Here is an 18,900-nt window from a genome sequence, read left to right on the forward strand (position 1 = left end):
TACATTACAGGAGCTGTAATGTAACTCTGAAACATGTTGGGTGGAGATTACCATATGTTGTCATCCATACATCTACCAGTTTGTGCACCTCCAGTCACTTCTGTTGTATACAGTTGTGCTCAAAAGTTTTCATACTCTGGCAGAAATAGTGAAATTTTGGCATTTATATTGAAAATATGACTAATCATGCCAAGGATAGTGATCACATGAAGCCATTTATTATCACGTAGTTTTTTGGCTCCTTTTAAAATCATAATGTTAACAGAAATCACCCAAATGGCCCTAATGAAAAGTTTACATACCCTGGAATGTTTGGCTCTGGTATAAACACAGAAGGTGGCACACACAGGTTAAAATGGCTATTAAAGGTTAATTTCCCACATTTGTGTCTTTTTAAATTGCAATTAGTGTCTGTGTATAAATAGTCAATGAGTTTGTTAGCTCTCACATGGATGCACTAAGCAGTCTAGATACTAAGTCATGGGGAGAAGAAAAGAACAGTCAAAAGACCTGCGTAACAAGGTAATGAAACTTTACAAAGATGGAGAAGGATATAAAAAGCAATCCCAAGCCTTGAATATGCCAGTCAGTACTGTTTAATTATTTAATAAGAAGTGGAAAATTTGGGGATCTCTTGATACCAAGCCAAGGTCAGGTAGATCAAGAAAGATTTCAACTACAACTGCCACAGTAATTGTTCGGGATACAAAGAAAAACCCACAGGTAACCTCAAAAGAAATACAGCCTGCTCTGGAAAAAGATGGTGTGGTTGTTTTTAAGCAGCACAATACGATGATACTTGTACAAAAAAGAGCTGCATGGTCAAGTTGCCAGAAAGAAGCCTTTACTGTACAAGTTCCACAAAAAAGCCTGGTTACAATATGCCCAACAACACCTTGACATGCCTCATTGGGCTTTTTTGTGGCATTGGCGCAGTAAAGGCCTCCTTCTGGCAGCTCAATCATGCAGACCTTTTTTGTTCAAGTATCGTTGAATTGTGCTCCTGAAAAACGACCACACCGTCTTTTTGGAGAGCAGCCTGTATTTCCCCTGAGGTTACCTGTGAGTTTTGCTTTGTATACCGAGCAATTCTTCCACCAGTTATGGCTGCGATCTTTTTTGGTTCACCTGACCTTGGCTTGGTATCAAAAGAGCCCCGAATTTTCTACTTCTCAATAAGGGATTAAACAGTACTGACTGGCATATTCAAGGCTTTGTATATCTTTTTATATATCATTTTCCATCTTTGTAAAGTTCAATTACTTTGTTACGCAGGTCTTTTGACTGTTCTTTTCTGCCTCCTCATGGCTCAGTGTCCTGCTTAGTGCATCCAAGTGAGAGCTAACAAACTCATTGACTATTTATGCACAGACACTAATTGTGATTTAAAAAGCCACAAATGTGAGAAATTAACCTTTAATTGCCATTTTAACCTGTGTGTGCCACCTTCTGTGTCTGTACCAAGGCCAAACATTCCAGGGTATGTAAACTTTTTATCAGGGCCATTTGGGTGATTTCTGTTATCATTATGATTTAAAAAGGATCCAAAAAACTATGTGATATTAAATGGCTTCATGTGATTGCTATCCCTAAATAAAAGACAGTTTTTTTTGGTATGATCAGTCATATTTTCAATATTAATGCAAAAAATTTCACAATTTCTGCCAGGGTACGCAAACTTTTGAGGACAACTGTACATTCTATGAAAATGTTTTTTTTGTTGTGTGTTTAATAAAAGTACATATATTTTATACTTATTTTCATTATATTTGTATTCTGTGCCCTCAAAGTCCCACCTCCAAGGGAATCTTTGGTTCTTTAAAAATGCATACATGCCGCATTTTAATGTAACACACTGCAAAGCACCTCAATGCAGCATTATAGCATGAACATAGGAAACAAAGTTTTTCTATGTGTCATTGCGTTGAGCCTGCATTGATCAGCGCGGATCAAGGGACATGGTGTGCAAGATGCCAGACCATTCATTTTGAAACATTATATTATATCATACAGTATATTTTATGTGCATTTAGGGCTCGCACAGCATTTTTATCAGTACTGTGTTTTTCTTTTAGGGTGCATTCACATTTGCAAATTCACCTGTTGGGAATTAGATAAGAAAATCCCCAGTGAGGGTTCCTGCGATTAGCTGCAAGAGGCAACCCCATGGAAAGCAATGGGAGGCTCCCAGCTCTCACAGCTCTCACAGCCAATTGCACCCACTCGGATGTAATCACTCATGCAGCGATCACATGCTAGTGATCAGCTGAAGACTGCCTGTGTCCAGGGCTGATCATTCGCATGTGATCGCTGCTTAAGAGACTACAAGTGGATGCGATTAGCTGTGAGAGCCGGCAGTCTCCCATTGCTTTCCATGGCAATGCCTGTCACAGCTAATCACAGGAACCCCCAGCTGGGGTTCTCACATCTCATTGCCGAACGGGTGCATTCGCATGTGTGAATGCACCCTTATGGATCTAAGAGCAGTTCTATTTTTTCTATAGGCCCATGCACAAAGTACGTAAAGATAAGTAAACTTGCATTGTTTTCAAATACGTAAAATGAAAATAGAAAAATCCACATACAAGGGCAGTAATTTACTCATGTATGCATTTAAATGCATATAAATACAAGTACATGCGTACACACATACCTGCCTCAATTAAATACAACTGACTTAGAATTCTATGCACCTAAATGGTGTATGGATGTTTATGCATTGATACGTGTGTAAATAAATAAACACAGGTACTTTACAGACCACTTCATGTGTTTTTATGTAGGACCCTGCTGCTAGCCTACTCCAGCAAGATCCAGCATAGATGATTAGTAAATTCATTACCATTTTATCCATGGCCTGTGAATTTTTTTTTTTGTACTCAAAATAATTATTTATATAATACTGTGAAGTGTGAATTTTAATGGCAGATCCGCTCGCTTGATGGCAAACCTGAAATTCAGAACGCCATCATTTCTGGACCCCAATAAACTCACCAACCTAATTGCAGACGTGGCGAAGACCTGCCCATTGGAGCCGACGCTGAGCACGATAATAGAGGCTATGACCACGATGAGATCTGAGGGTGAGAGGAAACAGGGTAAAAATCCTTGTATATTTTGTGATATTCTGACCACTAGGAGACAATGGGGGTTATTTACGAAAGGCAACTCCGCTTTGCACTACAAGTGCATTTGGAAGTGCAGTTGCTTTAAATCTGAGGGGTAGATCTGAAATGAGTGGAAGCTCTGCTGATTTTATCATCCAATCATGTACAGGCTAAACTGCTGTTTTTTATTTTCCTTCCATGTCCCCCTCAGATTTACAATGACTGCACTTCCAAGTGCACTTGTAATGCAAAGTGGATTTGCCTTTAGTAAATAACCCCCAATATTCGGACAGAGATTGCATTATAGCAACCCCATTTACAAAGTGGTGCTTTGTTTTGCAGCAGGGCACCTGATGCAGAAAAACTCCCAAGACTTGCTGTGGCAAATATCTACTGACGATGCATTCCTAGATATGGCCTTGTGTTATTACACACCCTGTAGCCTTGATAAATAAAACCGAAATCCAGGCAAGCTACTGAAAGACATTTGTCTATTTGAACTATTTTACATGTCAAAAGATTAAAAAATTCTGCTCAGCCAGTTTTGCGATCCAGACACCCCCGCCACACAGTGCAGAACTTGAGTGACCATGCTTTTCTCTACAGCGATTAAGCAATGCAGTTTAGTTTGCAACCTTCCCCCTGCCTGGGCAATCAGAGGGAGGCTGCATACTAACATTCCCTCCTGTAAGCACACTCAGAGGTTTAGACTGACAGCACTTGGCAAAGCAATGGAGCCCTAATTGGCTCAGTATTTTGCTCCTCCCACTCCTAGTGGGGGATGATATCAGGACACATCCAACTACTTATTCAATCTTATGTTCAGCTTTAAAGTAACTTCCATATTTAAATACCAGCTTTCTGACGCCGTTTTTGAGCTTTTTAATGGCTGACAACACCTCACGTAAGAGTGATTTAACCAGGAAGTGTATGCACCCATCACTGAGTAACATGACCCTTTAATGTTTTGATATTCAGACTAAATGCTGTAAAAATAATTTTTGCAAGCTCAATTTCATATTTCTCCACTGTAAAACTAGGCGTTGCTTACAATCGGCAAGCGGCATTCTCTTTGAAAGTTAATCTTACTTGGTATAAACGTCTCTCATCAGTGCATGTTGTGAGAGCCTTATCCGCTCGTGTCTATCACCGGGACAGAGACCCTATACGTATATCTTATGGCACTCTATTGTCTTCTATACTCCGTCCATCATCATTGCTTATAGATTTCCTTGACGGGTTAAAGAAGACCTCCGCTCTAATTAAGAGGCTGTACACAGCTGTAAGATGAGCATCTATTGAAATCATCAAATACGACCAGTTACAAGGATGGTCCACTCAAACTTATATTTCAGTAATTGATGGATGACGACAGCTCCTTGCGTATGTCATGGATGTCATACAGCTGTCGTGCCCATTATGAAGGGCTCCCACCAATCTTGTGCTAAGTCCCTGGGTCTGCATACTTCCTTTGCCAATTATGGAGGTTCCCACAATCCCTACACTGAGATTCCAGGTCTTTACACCTGCTGTGCTGAGTTACCAAATCAGCACAATTGGTGTGCCATTATGAGGGGTTCCCACCATCCCTGTACTGAGTTCCCAGGTCTGCACATGTGCAGTGCCCTTTTAGAAGGGTTCCCCCACCTCTATGCTGATTTCCCAAGTCTACACATCTGCTGTACTTATTACAAGAGGTTGCCACCATCCCTGGGCTGAGTTCCTAGGTTTGTACACTTGCTTTTCCTGTTATGATGGGTTCTCCCATCCCAGCACTGAGTCCCCAGGTCTGCACACCTGCTGTACCTATTATGACACAAATGTTGAATACCAGTCACAATACCCCTGCGCTGAGTTCCTGGGTCTGTACAACTGTTGGGCCCATTATTAGGGGTTCTCATTATCATTGGGCTGAATTCCCAGGTCTGTTGCCATGTCTGTTATGAAGGGCTTCCCTTACTAAGGCTGCCCATACATTGTACAATTTTCTTGTATCACTTTCCTTTAGATTTACCAAAACCATATAATAGGAGGTCAAACCTAAACACTTTCAATTTGTATGCAATCAGGCAGGCCCTTGCACTACACAGTTGAAGGTAAATCTAACGAAAATTGAATAAGAAAATTGTATGGTGTATGGCCAGCTTAAGTCAGAGCAAGAGTTCCAGTCAGGAGGAGGAATGAGGTTTATTGATTGCAGAGTTAAAGATCTGGCTGTGTTGGATCTCTCCAGAGAAGCCACTGCTTCCACACAGAGAGAAAGGGTCCTTCTCTGCAACATGCTGGCAGGGGACAGGATTTTCCCTTCAAGCTGTGGCTGCTTTTTTAAAGAAAACAAATATAAGACTTTGCATACCTTCTGTTTTGATGCACTTGGAATGTTTTTAGTTGATTTAGACTGAACGTTAATTGGACTTTACAAAACACACCAAAACCACCTTCATTTCACCTTCCCCTTGAACCCCAATGCATTTCACCAAAATGACAACATTTTCCCAAAATCTCCTGATTTTGTTGAAAATTTTGGGGCAATAAATCTATAAATTTAGCTTATCCTCAATGCTACTTGGACATGGGGAGTCACTAACAGCACATTTTATTTTTGCACATAATTTGTATTTTGCAATGTTGGGTGACAATAAATGCTAAGCAGCAATCCTTTAGACCTTTCTTTGCACTCTGTGATGAGCATTCAACAGTTCTGTCAAAGACGATGTGCAGAGTGCACATCGTGCCTATAGCAACCTCTCAGAATTCAGATTTAAACATGCAATTTTGATTTACTAAACCTCATTGGATTCTTTTGTCTGATGCATAACCCAGCAGCAAGTCCTACCGTTATAATGGAACCCCGGACACAGCAAAAGATGCTCTCACCAATTATCGAGATGGGTTTTCTAGCAAAACGTATTCGCCCCTTGAAACCCACGTATTTGCTGCGGCAGCCGGCTGACCACAGACGTACAACATATTCGGCACCAAAAAACACGACCAGTACAATCTCCTGGAGGGGAAAAAGAGAATAAGATACAGGTGAGGGAGGAAAGAATGATTAATGACAGAGCAGGCTAATTCAGCTACACATAACTGACACTTGTCACCAGAATTACTCCACGCTGCAGGAGGAATCTGCTCCTTCCTTTATCTAACTCTCCTCCTCTCCTAAAATATTCTGCATTGCTGGAGGACTCTGCTCCTTCCTCTATCTAACTCTCCTCTCCTGAAATACTCTGCACTGTTAGAGGAATCTCTGCTCCTTTCTCTATTAAAAGTATAACTAAAGGCATTTTTTTTTTTTTTTTGGATAGAGTGAGGTATTAGAACACCTATCACTTTTTATTGCTGTCTATGTCCCCGTTAAGGAGATTCACCCTCTCTATTTGTCCTGTTTACCAATATCAAAAGTAATAGGAGGGAAAACTTCCAATGGGGACACTAGTTCTGGTGACCTAGGGGTCCCCAAGGAATTCCTTTAATTTTTAGGGACTTCCTCTCACTTCCTGTTTGGCTATGGGACAGGAAGTGAAGAGAAATCTCTCCAATAGGACACAGATGGCAATAAAAAATCTGACAGGGGTTATAACACTCCCTTACACTATCTAAAATGAAAAAAAAAAACATTTTGCCTATATTTTTACTTGAATCCTGATCTCCTGAAATACTCTGTACTGCTGAAGGACTCTGTTCCTCCCTCTAACTCTCCTCTCATTAAATACTCTGCACTCAGTGGCAGCCAGTGCATTGTGGGTGCACGGTCGCTGCACCCCCAACACCTCCACCGCCCTCCCTATCCACTATGGCAGGGATAGGCAGGGAGTGTGTATTTTGGAGCACGTAATTAGAGCCAGAGGCTATAATAGGCTTTAAAATAGGGTGGGCTCAGGGCACAGAACACTGCGTCCCAATCCCACCCTGTTGTGTGACGATAGCGAATTAATTTTGGTCTCACTACAGTTCCTCTCCGCCAATCAAGAGGCAGGTCTGTGAGACCTGTTTCCCAATTGGCCAAAGCGCCAGGCGACCCTATTAGACGCCTATCGCTTTGGCGGAAGAGGAGACACACAGAGGAGGAAGCCTGAGGAGCGGACACCGGAGCCGCCGCTGCCTGCACTGGAGGAGAGGAGGAGGACAGCCCCCCCACTGCAGGAGAGGAGGAGGACTGCCCCGCCAATGCAGGAGAGGAGGAGAGCCCCACCACACAGCGGGTAAGTGCCGCCAGAACACCCGCAGGTGGTCTGGCTGGTGGTCAGTGCCGCAGGTGGTCAGTGCCGCGGGTGGTCCGGCGGGTGCCACTGGTGGTCAGTGCCGAGCCCCCCAGCAGCGGGGGGGGAGTTGGTGCATGTTTGCCGCCCCCCCAAAAGGGGAACCCACCAGCCGCCACTGTCTGCACTGCTGGAGGACTCTGTTCCTTCCTCTAACTCTCCTCTCCTAAAATACTTTGCATTGCTGGATGACTTTTAACCTTCCTCTATCTAACTCTCCTCTCCTGAAGTACTTTGCATTGCTTGAGGACTCTGCTCTTTCCTCTAACGCTCCTCTCCTGAAATAATCTGCACTGCTGGAAACCTAATTTGTTAAAAGCATTTCTGCTACTCACCATCCAAAACAGAGTTCCTGTGGCAAATTCAGAGTAATGTTCTATGGTGGAGAGGACACTGAATATTAAACATATAAGAACGAGGAGAAACCTGTGTATAAAACAGAGAAGGAAATGATCACTGAACAATTAGATCTTCTTGACTAGCATTATTTTACAGGATGTAACATTATATTATGAGATAGATTTTGAGGACTAAAATTGGTTTGATGGCCGGCATCAATAAACACGCTTTCTCTGAGCCAAGGCTATCCTGGACCCGCCCCAGCCTTTAACTGGACAGTGAAAGGAGAAGCAGCACAGTGATTATGAACTAATTTTTGTCACTCTGTTCTCTCTTTCTATCAGCAGGCTTCTTTGGCTTCTTCTTACACCCCAGGTCAGATTCAGGTGCTTACTTTTAGAAAACTACCATTATGATGTATTACTAATTACAGAGCTATATACATTTGTGTCTTTATATCTGCCCAGCTTCAGACATGACTTGTTGTTATGCTGCTGGGCTTTTTTTGGTCTCATTGTAAAATAAATGGAAACACTTTAAAAAAGATTCAGCCTGAGTCTTAAATGTTTCCAGTTTTGAAAAAAATCAGTGTCTCGAAGTGCTCAAATCACAGACAGCCAGGCAATCAGCATTTTCAGAAAAATCAGCACTGAAAGCGCCAATGTTTTTCAGTACAGTTATCCTTTTGTTCTGTCCATAGATGGTTCAAATCTTGGCCTGTTCAGCAGGGACCAGCCGAGATTCGATCCTTCTATGGCCGGCTTTAATCAGCATTTATTAAATAACACTAGTAGTAGAATGCAAAAGAAGGGAACACAATATAGACACTTAAGTAAGCATTGCCTATTAACCCTCATATATGCATGAAAGCATTAAGGAGAAAAAAGGAGGGAAGGGGCAAAAGAGGGTTAGAGGAGCAAAAAAAAAAAAAAAAAGGGGGGGGGGGGGTGGTGGTGAGAGGAAACAAAAGGGGGGGGAGCAAGAACTAAACCATGCTTTGAGTGGATAGTCAGGTATAAAAAAAGACCAGCTCAAAACCCAGGGGACCTCAAATATTTCCAGCCATAATATCAATATCTTAATCTGCTGGTCTCTTGCCTCAACCCATGCCCCCCATATTTTCACACATTTTGTAAGGCAGTTGTGTTCCAAATAAGTACATTTGTAAACGGTAACCACATATTACCATAGACCTCCATTGCTGTAAAGTGGGAGGGTCAGATAGCTTGCATTTGGAAAGGATGGTTTTCCTAGCTTAAAGGGCAGCATAAGAGAGAAATAGCTCTTATCAATACCATGTCATTGATATTGGTTTAAAGCAGCTGTGCAAAGTAAATGAAAACCTGAAAACATTGCCCGTTGGGGGTACTTGTGGACTGAGGTTGAGAACCACTGAGCTACAACATCCCTCCAGAACTTCTGTATAAAGGAGCAGGTCCACCTTATGTATGGATGAGCCAATTTAATTACGGCATTTAGGACAGGTTGCATCCACATTGAATGTGTAAATCACAGAGAGTCTCTGGGGGGAATAATAATACTCTGTGTAAAAACGTCAGCTGTATGAATCTATCTCTAGCTGAGATCATAAGAAGAAGGTATTGCTGTATATCCTCTTCCCAATCATCATCAGTCAATGTGAAGATGTCCTACTGCCATATATGAAAGAGCTGAGATACCTTAGCGATATGAGTATTAGACAACCAGAGGTAAAGAGATGAGTGAATTTTGTCTACTGTATTGGATATCAATAGTCTCTCCACATTATGAGAAGCAAGGGTAATAAGAGTAGGGAATGGGCCTGAATAGTATGTCAAAGTTGGAGAGATCTAAAGAAAATCCAGTTTAGCAGGTGGCACATTGATTTTAAACTATCAAAGGTGAGCAATCGTCCCTCAGGCATAACATCTTACAAGGCTTTAATACTATAAGGCCCCTTTTACAATGGTGCCTCCATAAAGCTGAATCCACTTGCTCTGCAGGGTATCTCTCTACTGATCCCTGCTGGGAAGGTGGATGACAGGTCCGTGTCCGTTCTGCATAGCAGACAGTCCCGCTCTCTTCTATGGGGCAATCAGATGGAAACAGACCACCTCTCCATTTACATCCGATGCTATCTGATCCGATCCGTCAGACAGATAGGGAATAGGACCACCATCCAACTGTTATTGGCAGGCAGGATCGGTTCGGATCGCAGCGGGTGTCAGGGGACATGTGTCTGCTGATATCTGCCGCTCCATAGAAGACACTATGGTGTCCAATCAGGTCCACCTGAAAAACTGAAAGGCAGGCCTGATCAGATCCCCCGCATGAAAGGGTCCTTACTAGCACAGTAATATGGGTCAGGGATAGAATGGAGATGAGGAAGAAGGGATTCCCCCATAGAGGGGTGTAAGGGGACAATGAGTTTACTGCACCAACTGTCATTCCTACCTGCGTGTAACCCAGGAGAGCAGTCATCATTGGATCAGTAACATTAGGATTAGATTGTTGACCTCGAAATACTAGGTTACTTAATTCCAAGGAACCCCCCCTCTTTTGTCTTCCCTTCCCCCTCCCTTACTTTACTGACACCAGTGGTCACATGATTTTATGTCAATAGAGGTTATTGTACAATTTTGTATTTTGTAGTATCATGGTATTATATGTTTGTTTTTTATAAAGCCGTATCATATTTTTGCATGAGGGCGTGGGACCTGAGGAAGCGACGATATTGTGAAAATTGCAATTGTTTGTCTGTTACACTGTATATAGATATGGCGTTCAGGAAATTCTGTATTGTATTTTAACAAGAATTTAATGAGGTAATAAAGAGTATTTTTATTTTAATAATATTAGATATTGGCTCCTTCTTAGGCACATTTAAATTTCTATATACATCCGCCATTCCCCTTTTACGGGGCTAGTGGTGAAAGACGAGTACGATAAGTAATAAGCGATGGTGCCAGAGGAGGATAAGCTTATTTGTTGGTTCTATCTATATTCAATAAAATGTATGAGGACAATGAGTTTACTTCACCAATTTGCGCTCCTACCTGCCTCTAAACCAGGAAAGTAGTCATCATTGGAACAGTAACATTAGGAATAGATTGAGGACCTCAAAAATACTAGGTTACTTAGTTCCAGGTAAGATCCGAACAGTGCAGTCTCCAGGGTAATTGCAGGATTGGTAGCTATCTGGGAAAACCACCATTGGACAGTGACCAATACCACAGCCCAATAATATTTCTGAAAGCATGGCAGAGCCAGGCTGCCCAAAGAGAGAGGAAGTTGCAAAGTGGACTTAGCAATTCCAGGAGTACTGCAAACACACAAAAAGGACCGCTCTGGCTCTGAGAACCTCCAATGTAGTAGTTGATCACTGGTATGATATCACCCTGTTGGGGTGGCACGGGGTTCTTTTTTATTTTACGCTTGTCATTTGACATGTCAATTGTCCTAAGGATAGGTCCAGGCTCCGGTGGCTGGATGTTGGAAATATACCATTGAGTTGCTGTTTTCTTTCAGTGAATAATCCTCCCAGGAGTCAGGACTACTTCGTTACCCTTCTTCTCTCATAGTTCTTTTTGTTCCTCAATACGGACGTTTGATTACAAGAACTTCATGTGAGTGTATGCCTGGGATCCCATCCTTGAACCTCTCTGAATACATTTTGTTTTACTATTTTATGTGATGATTTTCATGTTGTACCCCTACCTGAGTTTATCAAATGAATGAGCTACGTATGCTGGTTACTCATTCATTATTTGGAAAATCAATCAAAATCTATTGAAGGAGAAAAAAAATGGGGACTGGGGTGTGCTGTATAAAGATGTATAAAAATTCTGGAAGGAAAGTAATTTTGATAATATTGACATGACCTTCTGGAGTCAAAGGGAAAGACTTCCACACAGCACACTTTTGAGTTAGTTGGAGAACAGAGTTGAGGTTAAGAGCAAGATAGCTCAAGAGATCACTGGGAACATTAACACCCAAGTATTTAAAGTTGGAATGGGAAAAGGGGCACTGATACAAGGTTGGGGAGCTGATGGGTTTGAAGGAAATAAGAATGATTGGTCCCAATTGATTTTAATATCTAAAAAGGTGCCAAAGGTGTCAATAACCTTAAAGGCTGCAGTCAACAAAGTAGAAGCGTCCCCCGGGTACAATAGGGTCATCAGCATACAGAGATATTTTCTCTTCCAATAATCCCATAGTATAGCCAGCGGTTCCAAAGCTAGAGCTAATACAGTGGGGACGGAAAGTATTCAGACCCCCTTAAATTTTTCACTCTTTGTTATATTGCAACCATTTGCTAAAATCATTTAAGTTCCTTTTTTCCTCATTAATGTACACACAGCACCCCATATTGACAGAACAACACAGAATTGTTGACATTTTTGCAGATTTATTAAAAAAGAAAAACTGAAATATCACATGGTTCTAAGTATTCAGACCCTTTCCTCAGTATTTAATAGAAGCACCCTTTTGATCTAATACAGCCATGAGTCATTTTGAGAAAGATGCAACAAGTTTTTCACACCTGGATTTGGGGATCCTCTGCCATTCCTCTTTGAAGATCCTCTCCAGGTCTGTCAGGTTGGATGGTAAACGTTGGTGGACAGCCATTTTTAGGTCTCTCCAGAGATGCTCAATTGGGTTTAAGTCAGCGCTCTGGCTGGGCCATTCAAGAACAGTCACTGAGTTGTTGTGAAGCCACTCCTTTGTTATTTTAGCTGTGTGCTTAGGGTCATTGTCTTGTTGGAAGGTAAACCTTCAGCCCAGTCTGAGGTCCTGAGCACTCTGGAGAAGGTTTTCGTCCAGGATATCCCTGTACTTGGCCGCATTCATCTTTCCCTTGATTGCAACCAGTCATCCTGTCCCTGCAGCTGAAAAACACCCCCACAGCATGATGCTGCCACCACCATGCTTCACTGTTGGCACTGTATTGGACAGGTGATGAGCAGTGCCTGGTTTTCTCCACACATACCGCTTAGAATTAAGGCCAAAAAGTTCTATCTTGGTCTCATCAGACCAAAGAATCTTATTTCTCACCATCTTGGAGTCCTTCAGGTGTTTTTTTTAGCAAACTCCATGCGGGCTTTCATGTGTCTTACACTAAGGAGAGGCTTCCGTCAGGCCACTCTGCCATAAAGCCCCGACTGGTGGAGGGCTGCAGTGATGGTTGACTTTCTCCAACTTTCTCCCATCTCCGGACTGCATCTCTGGAGCTCAGCCACAGTGATCTTTGGGTTCTTCTTTACCTCTCTCGCCAAGGCTCTTCTCCCCCGTCACGGGGGAGACATCCCAAACGTCTTCCATTTATGGATTATGGAGGCCACTGTGCTCTTAGGAACCTTAAGTGCAGCAGAACTTTTTTTGTAACCTTGGCCAGATCTGTGCCTTGCCACAATTCTGTCTCTGAGCTCTTCAGGCAGTTCCTTTGACCTCATGATTCTCATTTGCACTGACATGCACTGTGAGCTGTAAGGTTTTATATAGACAGGTGTGTGGCTTTCCTAATCAAGTCCAATCAGTATAATCAAACACAGCTGTACTCAAATGAAGGTGTAAAACCGTCTCAAGGATGATCAGAAGAAATGGACAGCACCTGAGTTAAATATATGAGTATCACAGCAAAGGGTCTGAATACTTAGGACCATGTGATATTTCAGTTTTTCTTTTTTAATAAATCTGCAAACATGTCAACAATTCTGTGTTTTTCTGTCAATATGGGGCGCTGTGTGTACATTAATGAGGAAAAAAATGAACTTAAATGATTTTAGCAAATGGCTGCAATATAACAAAGAGTGAAAAATTTAAGGGGGTCTGAATACTTTCCGTCCCCACTGTATACCAGGTGATAGGGGGCAACCCTGCCTTGTCCACCACTGCAGGCTAAAGTATTTCAAAAGTATATCTCCAGCTCTAACCTTGGCAGTAGGGAGCTGCATACTGGAGCTGCACCCAAGAAATATAAACTAAACCTCCGGAGGGCCTTCCACAAGTATTCCCATTCAACTGATTTGAAGGCCTTCCCAGCATCCAGAGAGGCTATGAATCCAGATATGTCCAATGTCTTAAAGCAAGCTTTTAGAGTGAATAATCTCTGATGGTTATTATCTGTATATTTCAGCCTGTACCTGGCATGAAGCCAGATTGGTCTCCATGATTTAAAGTTGGAATTACACGGTTGAGGTGAGGGGCTAAAATTTTTGTAAGAATTTTGGCATCCACATTCAACAGTGAAATAGGTCTATAACAGGAGCATAACTCAGAATCCCAACCCAGTTTAGGTACTACTATAATGATCATTTGGGGCATAGTAGCTGGAAGGCAGCCATCAGTTAAGTCACAGTTATCCTTTAATCTGAGACCATGGCAACCATATTCAGCAAACTTTTAACAGTGCTCCTACGCAACAGCTACAGGTTCTTGGTCAATAAACTTTGTTCCTACGTTTACTTTAATCTGCAGGCAGCAGTACTTATAAACAGGTGAATTATTCATTGCAGACCGAACAATGCCAAGAGGATTCACAGAACTAATTTGGCTTACAGTCAAGAACATGAGAGCAGATGAAAACAGATCTATATATAACATACAACCAGTGGCGTACCAAGGGTGACACACATTGAGGGGGGGTATCAGGCACTGCCCAGGGACCCCAGGTGCATGTGGGGCCCCTGCACTTTCCCTGTCATTGCAGCTTTGTAAAAATGTTGATCGGACCAGCAGAGAGCCCAGCGGTGTGGGGGAAGCTGTCTGTAACTCCCCCCTGCCATTTCATAAAGTCAGTTTGTCCCTCGGGGATGTTCATTATCTCCCGAGGCAGCCGGAGGTGCTGGGTGGTGTCGGGGTGTGGCTGCCTCCTCCACTCCTCCTACAAACTCCTCCCCTCAGGCTGACCCCCTCCCGTAGCTAAAGAAGAAAGAGGAGGAGAGACCACAGCAGCCCGGGAATCTTCTGACATGCTGTAAGCGACTGAACAATGCACATTGTCACTACATCAGTGGCGGCTGGTGTTCAAAATTTTTTGGGGGGCGCAAACAAACTGAAAAATTCTGAAAAATAACCTCATCAATTGCAGCCTCACTATACCATCAATCACAGCCACTGTGCCATCAAACGCAGCCACTGTGCCCATCAACTGCCGCCACTGTGCCATCAAACGCAGCCACTGTGCCCATCAAATGCAGCCACTGTGCCATATCAAATGCTCCCACTGTGCCATCAAATGCTGCCACTATGCCCCATCAAATACAGCTACTGTGCCCATCTTATGCAGCCACTGTGCCCATCTTATGCAGCCACTGTGCCCCATCAAATTAAGCCACTGCAGCGTCGAATGCAGCCACTGTGCCCATTATATGCAGCCACTGTGACATCATATGCAGCCACTGTACCCATCAAATGCAGCCACTGTGCCTATCAAGTGCAGCCTCACTGTGCCCATCAAATGCAGCCTCAATGTGCCCCATCAAATGCAGCCTCACTGTGCCCCATCAAATGCAGCCTCACTGTGCCCCATCAAATGCAGCTTCACTGTGCCCCATCAAATGCTCCCACTGTGCCACATCAAATGCAGCCACTGTGCCATATCAAATGCTGCCAGTGTGCCCCCTGCCTGCCGTCTGTACTTACCCTGTCTTGGTGGCGGTGGGACAGCTCATGGATGTCTTCTCCCGTCCTCTCTTCCCATCCTCTGCTATGATTGGATGCCTGATAGGCATCCAATCACAGCACCTGTCGTTCCAGCCAATCAGGTGACAGGTAACAGATCCGAGCACCTGATTGGCGGAGAGGCCAAATGTTAGAAAAGCGAATATTCATTCACTTTTCTAACAAAGCTGAGCCCAGCTTGGCGCTAAGAGGTTACCTTTTTTGACGCCTATTAGAGCCTATGGCGCTAATCAGGTGCTTCAAAATACACCCCCCGCCGCTGAAATTCAGGTGCCCGGTGCCCGAAAAGGGGCCGGGCGCCTGAATAGGGGGTGGCAGCAGCGGCCATAGATAGATTCATGCAATGCATGAATCTATCTATTGGTGATAGAGGGGGTTGAAGGAGAGAGGGGGCGGCACCTGTGCGCCCTTATGGATGCACCTCCACTGCACTACATGCAGACCTAACCTGTCTCTATATATCACCCTAACCTGGCACTATATACCCACCTAACCTGGCAGTATATACCATCTTAACCTGGCCCTATATACCCACTTAACTTGGCTCTATATATGACCCTAACCTGGCACTATATAACACCCTAACCTGGCACTATATACCACCCTGACCTGGCACTATATAACACCCTGACCTGACACTATATACCACCCTGACCTGGCACTATATACCCACCTAACCTGGCAGTATATACCACCCTGACCTGGCACTACATATCCCCCTTACCTGGCTCTATATATCACCCTACCCTGGCACTATATACCACCCTAACCTGGCACTATATAACACCCTGACCTGACACTATATACCACCCTGACCTGGCACTATATACCCACCTAACCTGGCTCTATATATCACCTTAACCTGGCACTATATACCATATATACCACCCTAATCTGGCACCATATACCACCCTGACCTGGCACTATATACCCACCTAACCTGGCTCTATATATCACCCTAACCTGGCTCTATATATCACCCTAACCTGGCACTATATAGCACCCTACCCTGACACTATATACCGCCCTAACTTGGCACTATATACCACCCTGACCTGGCACTATATAGCCACCTAACCTGGCTCTATATATCACCCTAGCCTGGCACTATATACCACCCTAACCTGGCACTATATAACACCCTGACCTGACACTATATACCACCCTGACCTGGCACTATATATCCACCTAACCTGGCTCTATATATCACCCTAACCTGGTACTATATACCATATATACCACCCTAATCTGGCACTATATATTACCCTAACCTGGCACTATATACCAACCTAACCTGGCACTACATATCCCCCTTACCTGGCTCTATATATCACCCTACCCTGGCACTATATACCACCCTAACCTGGCACTATATAACACCCTGACCTGACACTATATACCACCCTGACCTGGCACTATATACCCACCTAACCTGGCTCTATATATCACCTTAACCTGGCACTATATACCATATATACCACCCTAATCTGGCACCATATACCACCCTGACCTGGCACTATATACCCACCTAACCTGGCACTACATATCCCCCTTACCTGGCTCTATATATCACCCTACCCTGGCACTATATACCACCCTAACCTGGCACTATATAACACCCTGACCTGACACTATATACCACCCTGACCTGGCACTATATATCCACCTAACCTGGCTCTATATATCACCCTAACCTGGTACTATATACCATATATACCACCCTAATCTGGCACTATATATTACCCTAACCTGGCACTATATACCAACCTAACCTGGCACTACATATCCCCCTTACCTGGCTCTATATATCACCCTACCCTGGCACTATATACCACCCTAACCTGGCACTATATAACACCCTGACCTGACACTATATACCACCCTGACCTGGCACTATATACCCACCTAACCTGGCTCTATATATCACCTTAACCTGGCACTATATACCATATATACCACCCTAATCTGGCACCATATACCACCCTGACCTGGCACTATATACCCACCTAACCTGGCTCTATATATCACCCTAACCTGGCTCTATATATCACCCTAACCTTGCACTATATAGCACCCTACCCTGACACTATATACCGCCCTAACTTGGCACTATATACCACCCTAACTTGGCACTATATACCACCCTGACCTGGCACTATATAGCCACCTAACCTGGCTCTATATATCACCCTAGCCTGGCACTATATACCACCCTAACCTGGCACTATATAACACCCTGACCTGACACTATATACCACCCTGACCTGGCACTATATATCCACCTAACCTGGCTCTATATATCACCCTAACCTGGTACTATATACCATATATACCACCCTAATCTGGCACTATATACCACCCTGACCTGGCACTATATACCACCCTGACCTGGCACTATATACCCACCTAACCTGGATCTATATATCACCCTAACCTGGCACTATATACCACCCTACCCTGACACTATATACCACCCTAACTTGGCACTATATACCACCCTAACCTGGCACTATATACCCACCTAACCTGGCTCTATATATCACCCTACCCTAGCACTATATACCACCCTAACCTGGCACTATATAACACCCTGATCTGACACTATATACCACCCTGACCTGGCACTATATACCCACCTAACCTGGCTCTATATATCACCCTAACCTGGCACTATATACCATATATACCACCCTAATCTGGCACTATATACCATCCTGACCTGGCACTATATACCACCCTGACCTGGCACTATATACCCACCTAACCTGGCTCTATATATTACCCTAACCTGGCTCTATATATCACCCTAACCTGGCACTATATACCACCCTACCCTGACACTATATACCGCCCTAACTTGGCACTATATACCACCCTAACTTGGCACTATATACCCACCTAACTTGGCTCTATATATCACCCTACCCTGGCACTATATACCACCCTAACCTGGCACTATATAACACCCTGATCTGACACTATATATCACCCTGACCTGGCACTATATACCCACCTAACCTGGCTCTATATATCACCCTAACCTGGCACTATATACCATATATACCACCCTAATCTGGCACTATATACCACCCTGACCTGGCACTATATACCACCCTGACCTGGCACTATATACCCACCTAACCTGGCTCTATATATCACCCTAATCTGGCTCTATATATCACCCTAACCTGGCACTATATACCACCCTACCCTGACACTATATACCGCCCTAACTTGGCACTATATACCACCCTAACTTGGCATTATATACCGTCCTGACCTGGCACTATATACCCACCTAACCTGGCTATATATATCACCCTAACCTGACACTATATACCACCCTAACCTGGCACTATATACCACCCTAACCTGGCACTATATACCACCCTGACCTGGCACTATATACCCACCTTACCTAGCTCTATATATCATCCCAACCTGGCACTATATATCACCCTAACCTGACACTATATACCACCCTAACCTGGCACTATATCACCTAACCTGCCAGTATACTACCCTAACAT

At 43.6% G+C, this 18,900-nt stretch overlaps 1 protein-coding gene across 2 annotated transcripts in view; it reads right to left on the reverse strand.

Annotated features, from left to right (window-relative positions):
- LOC141132803 (potassium voltage-gated channel subfamily KQT member 1-like) overlaps nt 1–18,900 on the reverse strand; it is a 166,313-nt gene that overhangs the window by 73,560 nt on the left and 73,853 nt on the right. For both annotated transcript variants that reach the window (XM_073621684.1, XM_073621683.1), the window contains exons 3-5: nt 7,705–7,795; nt 5,985–6,111; nt 2,999–3,077 (exon numbers count right to left, since the gene is read on the reverse strand). In XM_073621684.1, the coding sequence (XP_073477785.1) occupies nt 2,999–3,077; nt 5,985–6,111; nt 7,705–7,795 (297 nt within the window). The remainder of the gene's footprint in view (nt 1–2,998; nt 3,078–5,984; nt 6,112–7,704; nt 7,796–18,900) is intronic.

Source organism: Aquarana catesbeiana, linkage group LG03, assembly GCF_042186555.1.
Source record: "Aquarana catesbeiana isolate 2022-GZ linkage group LG03, ASM4218655v1, whole genome shotgun sequence".
Classification (NCBI taxonomy): domain Eukaryota; kingdom Metazoa; phylum Chordata; class Amphibia; order Anura; family Ranidae; genus Aquarana; species Aquarana catesbeiana.